At 45.6% G+C, this 7,159-nt stretch overlaps 1 protein-coding gene across 1 annotated transcript in view; it reads left to right on the top strand.

Annotated features, from left to right (window-relative positions):
• Positions 1–7,159, top strand: part of ROR1 (receptor tyrosine kinase-like orphan receptor 1) — a 61,601-nt gene that overhangs the window by 50,620 nt on the left and 3,822 nt on the right. The window contains exon 7 of the mRNA XM_010018994.1: positions 3,695–3,906. Coding sequence (XP_010017296.1) covers positions 3,695–3,906 — 212 coding nt within the window. The remainder of the gene's footprint in view (positions 1–3,694; positions 3,907–7,159) is intronic.

Below are 7,159 nucleotides of genomic sequence, written 5' to 3'. Positions count from 1 at the left end.
GTGCCCAGCCCCAGTGCGGCAGCAGGGCCAGGGCATGTACTGTCCCCCTGCGCTGGGCACTGGTGAGGCTGCACCTCGAACCCTGTGTCAGTTCTGGGCCCCTCACTGCAAGAGAGACATTGAGGTGCTGGAGCGGGGCCAGAGAAGGGCACCGGAGCTGGAGCAGGGCCTGGAGCACAAGTGTGATGGGGAAGGGCTGAGGGACCTGGGGGTTTAGTGTGGAGAAGAGAAGGCTCAGGGGGGACCTGATCGCTCTCTGCAAGTGCCTGACAGGAGGATGGAGCCAGGAGGGGGCTGGTCTCTGCTCCCAAGGAACGAGGGATGGGACAAGAGGAAACGGCCTCAAGCTGCCCCAGGGCAGGTTTAGCTGGAGCTGAGGAACAATTCCTTGCCCAGAGGGTGCTCAGGCATTGGAACAGGCTGCCCAGGGCAGGGCTGGAGTCACCGTCCCTGAAGGTATTTAAAAGAGGTGTAGATGTGATGCCTGGGGACACGGTTTAGTGGTGGCCTTGGCACTGCTGGAGGAGCGGTTGGACTCGATCTTAAGGGTCTTTTCCATCCTGAACAATTCCATGAGTGTAAGATTCGATATGCACTTTTTAGAGTCCTGTATCTCCTTTGCTTTGATTTCAGCACATCCAGCTTCGGATCTTTTTCTTGTTAATTAGATGCAGTGCTAGACTGACTACACAAGAGCAGCGCAATCTCTATAAACTGTTCCAAAGATCTTTTTCAGCCCTTCAGTACAAAAATCTGGATCTAAGCAGCAGCTGGCAGGACTCCCCTTGGCTTATTCCCAGCTCTTGGCTCTCCACCACGGGAGCTGCAGACTGGGCTGGGCTGGGTGAGGAGACATGGCTCAGCCCCAGGGGGTTTGGGCAAGCTGAGGGGTCTCTGGAGCTCCACCACCAGCGATGCTGTTGAGCCGCAGTGTCACTGTATGACCTTTCAGCCATCTGCATGTGGTGTTTTCCACAGCTTCTGGATAATTGGATCATTCAGAGTTGATGGAAGGGGGCTCTTTGCCAGGCCCCCTTAGATGGGCTCTGAGATCCCAGGACTGGCTCAGTCTTTTGATCTGAAATAGCTGAAAGCAGGATACTTTTGGCTGTGTTGCAGAAAGTCTCTGATTTGACTGTTTTGCTAGATAATAAATGAGATAGGCTGGCTGGCTTGAAGCATTTCTGACGAGGGTTTTAATCACCTCTCACCACTGCCTTAAATGGTACTTGCTGTACAGCCGGGTTAGTGGCATTCCTCTAAATGCAGACAAATTGAGCTGTATCAGGTGAGTAGGAATTGAATTGTTAAAGGCTAATCTGCATATTCAAACCAAAACACCATGTGGGACTTTACATTCTGCTGGCTTTGCACTGGCTGAAAGAGCCATTGCAGCACATTTTAATAAGCATTGTGCTTTCTGCCTCACCAGGACATGCCTAGATGGGAAATGGATTTAATTAGGGTGGCTCCCAAGAAACCTATTAACCTAATGAGGCTTCACAGTGAGGGCTGCTGCTTAATAAGAATAATAATTCCCTTTGACTGGAATAGCTCAGGTGATGAACTAGTGCCCAGGTCTCCGTCTGCCTTGTGCTGATGCTTTCTTCTCTCTTCAACTGTATCTTTCAGCTGTCTCACAAGCTGCAATAGGTTTGTTTCATCAAAGTTTGAATATAGAAAGATGTGAAACATGGAGTAATTCGAGCATGAGGTTTAGCAAAGACAAACATAAGCAGGTTTAGAAGGAGAGGGGACAGACACTGATTGTGTGTCCATGCTGGAGAGCAGCAGCTCAGCAAAGAGACCACAGTGAATCCATGCTGTAGAGCTGGATGTTCACTGAAGGCTGGGTGAAAGCACACACTGCTGGGCACAAGGGAGACTGCAATGGGGATGGTGCTTTAGTCCTCTCTTGTTTCCCAAAGGCTGTAGAAGTATTTGGAGTACCTCTCCTCTCAATAGAAAACCAGATGGCACAACTTAATCTAATAAGAATGGTCAGAAAGGAGCGTGGGGGAGCAGGGCAGCATGAGCCTGTAAGGGGAGAGGGGTTATGCAAAGTGACATCCAGAACCATTTGAACTTTGCCTCTGTCACAATTTGAGTCAAGCCCAAGCTTCAGATCAAGTTCATGTTTAATTAAGTGCATAAAAGAGAGCTGTGTGGGCCGCTAAGCACTTCTGCAAATCCAGCCTGGAAAACACAGACAAACAAACTGAAGTGACCCTGTAGGAATAATAAAACTTTCCCTGTTGTGCCAGAATCCACTAAGCCTGATGCAGCCGCAGACATTCACCACCTCCCTCGGAAACAGCCAGGCTACAGCCACCAGTGCTGCAGCCCGACGTGATCCTCAGAGTTCCCGGGGTGCCCTATAGTTAGCGTGTTAATCTGTGTGTAATTATACCCTGAACTTTATGAATGCTGCTGGGAAATGCCACAGCAGAGCAGGCTTCAGCATCCCCACGCTCAGAGGAAGGTATGTCCTTGTCAACGCAAGCGGGTGCTGCGTGAACACGATGTGAGCTGCTTCCCAAAGCCTCCCTCTCCTCTCCCATTGCACCTTCCCTCTAGCAAAGTGCCCTGTGAAACCAGAGCCACTGGAGGGAGGCGAGTGCCTGGTGTCCCAGCTATGCTGGGCAGTGGGAGAAGAGGGGTTCATCTTTCTGAAAGGAATCACTCCCTGGCTGTGAGGAGAGCTGTGTACAGGGAGAGCACACATTGCAGCTAGCATTCACACTGTGGTACATAAACCAGCTTCCAACCCCTTCTTTTCTATCCATGCTCTGGCTTTCCTTTCAGCTGTCGTTGCTGTGTCCTTTGTGCCAGCATTTGCCACTCTGCTCCGATGCCACACTGTCAGTACATAGTTGGTGAAGGGGTGGGTTTTCCCATTAGCCCAGTAATCCTATTAAGACCAAGTCCTCGGTAAGATTTGAAGATTATGCTACAGCTTTTGTCTGTGTTCAGACTTTTCTGACTTTCTGGGGTAAAACCCAGGACTGTTCTCTCTATTTCTTGCCATTTCCATGCATTTCCTCCTGTTTCCCAGGTGTTCTCCTTTTCTTCTGCTCTAGAATCCCTAATCATCCTGCTCCTGTACCTAAAACTAACTAGAAAATAGGTTTTCAGTTGTACATTTGTTCAGTGCCCTGGGTGGCCACACAGATGGTTTGGTCGGTGTTAAGAGATGTTGAGAAGAAGGGGCTGGAAATAAAGAAGGGCATAAACCCATCAATTTTAATGGCTCCCTACATTTTTGTTGGATTAAGGAAACTGTGGCACCAAACCCTAATATACATATTAAAATAAGGAGTCCGGAATCCCACCAGAGCCTTTCTTCCATAAGCTGTTTCAGAAACTCAATTTTCTGTGGATCTGTATTAGATCATTACTTCATTTCACAAGCAACAGCCAGCTCACAGTATTCAGCTATTTCATGACCATAAGTTGGTTTGAACTGACCTGCTGCAGGGAAATTGTTCCCGGCCATTTTGTGTTCTTCCAGAAATGTTATTCCACAAAATTAATAGTTCTTTTAATATTAAGGAAATAAAACAGCATTCAAGGTGGATTGCAGTGGTATTACCTGGATGTTCTGTTCTTCTTAACACTTCCAGTTGACCCAGGGATATATTGTAAGACTGTGGGATATTTCATTCATTGTTTTGTTTTCTTTTTTCTGAACCAGATTATAAGGATTCCAAGGAAAAGAATAAAATGGAAATCCTGTATATCCTGGTGCCAAGTGTTACTATTCCCCTGGCCATAGCCCTACTCTTCTTCTTCATCTGCATCTGTCGCAACAATCAGAAGTCATCCTCCCCTCCTGTTCAGAGACAACCTAAACACGTGAGAGGACAGAACGTGGAGATGTCAATGCTCAATGCCTATAAACCAAAGGTAATCCCTCATTTCTGCTTCAGCATTTGCCCTCTGTAAAGGCAGGGAGTGAAATGCTTTGATCAACTCGGCGCTGAAATATTAAGCTCGTTTCCAACCTGCAGTTTCTGCTGGTGTCTTTAGCTGGGATTTTTGTGAGGACTTTTCTCAGCTGCAGCATCCCAAGTGTGCTGGACTGTGGAGGTAATTCCTATGTGACCCTGTATCTGGATAAATAGGAGCTGGGATTATTAGTGATAAAGAAATCGACCCATTACTGAAGCATCTCTGTATCACCTCACTTAAGTTAGAAATAATGCAGATAAAGATGTACTTCAGCATTGTCTCAAGAGGGTTTTCTCATGGGTCTCGTCTGAAATCACTTTGGAAAGACTTTTTCCTTGTTTTTTTCCAAGCTTATCCATTCTCTCAGTTAAAAAGAGAAATGATGAAAACAGAGCCTCAGAAAGCTGCCTGCAGCTCAGACCAGTGCAGCTCATGCAGAGCAGCTCTTGTTGCTGGTATTATTTTGCTTCACTTTAGTCCCAGGCTCATGAAGTCGTTTTTAAAATCATTTAAGATTTAAGCATGATTAACCTTGAGCTGCTTGTTTATAGGCAGGGCAGCCCGTTTCCAAACCTGCTCTCTCATTTCAGCGCTGTAACTTCTTTCTGCCACCTACAGGCAGAATCATGCCCTGGAAAGAGGATTTGCCTTGGTTTTCACACCGTGCCGATTCCCTTCAATAACCTGGTGGAGATTGTTCTTTTGAAGCATTTCAGTCTGAAAATCAATATCTACGAGAAATTCAGAGAGACACAATGTAGACTGTGGTGTCTGAAGCAGTCAGGTGTTGGCTTTGGGGAAGCTGTTACTCTTGTTAGAAAATGACATAGCAAAATGAATCCAAATTCTGATTTTATTGAGTTTAAGCAATGGGAACTCCAGCCTTCAAATGTTGCTGCCATAGGGATTCTTTCAGCAGAGATAAACACTGGGTATCAGGAAAGGTCACACTTGTTCTTCAGGAGCTGTGCTTTCCATCTCTGAATAAATTCTGCAGTAGTTTTCTTCTTAGGTTCAGTAGAGCAGCTATGGGATGCTGCTAGTTCTTACTATGAAACATCAAGTTTATAGAATTATAAGGTGTCAGGGGAAACCTTAGAGCAGCTCCCAGTGCCTAAAGGGATGGATGACAAGAAATCTGGGGAGGAACTTCTAACAAGGGCCTGTAGGGAGAGGGCAAGGAGAATGGCTTTAACCTGCCAGAGGGGAGACTGAGATGAGCTCTGAGGCAGAAGCTCTTCCCTGTGAGGGTGCTGAGGCGCTGGCACAGGGTGCCCAGAGAAGCTGTGGCTGCCCCATCCCTGGCAGTGTTCAAGGCCAGGTTGGACACAGGGGCTTGGAGCAACCTGCTCTAGTGGAAGGTGTCCCTGCCCGTGGCAGGGGTTGGAACTGGAGGAGCTTTAAGGTCCTTTCAACCCAAACCATTCCAAGATTCTATGAATTAGGTTATAAAGGAGAGTCTTTTAAGCAGGTGATAGAAGTAAACCTGCTGGGCAGCTGTGCTGGGAAGCACAGTGCTGCTTTTGCCCATTAGTAACCCACACTGCTTACAGCAATGTTTTCCCATGGCATAATTCTAATAACAGCATTCCTGTTTTAAATAGTGTTGCAGGCTCTGGGTGCTGGTGTTGTGATGCCAGCAGGACTGTTGTGCAGGGTGTCTGTTCTGGGTAGCCTGACAGAGTTTGGTCTATGTTATATTATAACTCCTCAGTCCTACTCACACTGGCCCAGTGAATTTATCCTCATTTTCCTTTCAAGTTCTTAATTTCGGCTTTCATATGCAGCTTAGAGTGGCTGCATATCAAAGTGCTGATACAGATACTAAGAGATAAGAATGATGCAGAAATTAATAATACAGAATCATTTCATTAGGTAAGTGTCAAAACTACATCTTACAGAATCATAGAATGATTTGGGTTGGAAAGGACCTTAAGATCATCTACTTCCAGCCATGAGGCCATGAGCAGGGACAGCTCACACTAAACCATGTCACCCAAGGCTCTGTCCAGCCTGGCCTTGAACACCGCCAGGTTTGGAGCATTCACAACTTCCTTGGGCAACCCATTCCAGTGCCTCACCACCCTCATCTTGCATCCAACCTTGCTGGATTTGCTTCTGAATCTCCATTCCACTAGATGCTTGGGGTACAGTCCTGGCTAAACTGAAGGTAGTGGTAATATCAGCCTCATTTTAATGAGGTCACAGTTTACACCTAAAGTGCTGGTGCCTTTTGCACACAACAGGGGAAAGCAGCTTGCCCAGAAATGTTTGCAAATACAGACCAAGCCATTTTCTTTTTCTCCTCGAAGTCTGCAAAAAGCTTTCCATGTTATTCATGCTAATTCTGTATTTTCCCACTGGGAAAGGCGGCTCTCCCTGTCTCAAGTGTTTTGATTGCCTTTCAAACAAAATAGTAAAAGAAAGGAAGTAGAATCCTATTTTTAAATACAGTATCCAGTATTAATGTCAACTTTGGGTAAAAACACGCTGGAGGCTTCCAGCTCCGACAGAGGTAGATGTGTGTTTGCTCATACAACTACAAACGTTAGCATTTCATCCCAAGGCCTGCTTCAGGTTTAGGGGATTTTAATTGCCTTCAAATAATATCATAAACTAAGCTTGTCATGTCATTCACCTAATGGAAGGAGCTGATAAAGAGATAGAGGTGGTGGGCTTCGCTCTTGCTGCTCTCCTTTGTACTGGGTTTACTTTGGCATGCTGCCCCGTATGTATTTTACACTTCTTTCCATTTTGTACACCCATGTCTGACAAATACTTGTCAAACAAAACCTAAGCAGATTTATAACCGCTTCACTTGAAATGAGCCCTTCCTGCCAAAACTTTATGACTTCATTTTCTTTCATAGTTTTCCACTCTGTTGGTTCAAACAGAGGAGCCCAGCCTCAGGTCAGAGAGAGGTCATTTCACTTTCATTACTAAAATATAATTTACAATATGCCAGACCTAAACAAGTTTTAGCCTAAAGGATTTGTATAATATAAACCATCTGTTCCTCAACAATATAGCTAATTTCCTGCCATCACCGTACAGTCTACTGCCCGCCTGCTTAAATGTCATTATTGTTGTTGTTGTTATTATTATTATTGCAGTATTTGTCTAAAAGTCACAAGTGGTCAATACAATTAGGATTCAGTTACTCTAAAATGTCCTTTTTTAATGGTTATTTTAAATTTGTCCATTATTT

Source organism: Nestor notabilis, unplaced genomic scaffold (genome assembly GCF_000696875.1).
Source record: "Nestor notabilis isolate BGI_N333 unplaced genomic scaffold, ASM69687v1 scaffold77, whole genome shotgun sequence".
Classification (NCBI taxonomy): domain Eukaryota; kingdom Metazoa; phylum Chordata; class Aves; order Psittaciformes; family Psittacidae; genus Nestor; species Nestor notabilis.
The sequence above is the reverse complement of the archived record's forward strand: the minus strand, read 5'-3'. Positions and strand labels throughout refer to the sequence as shown.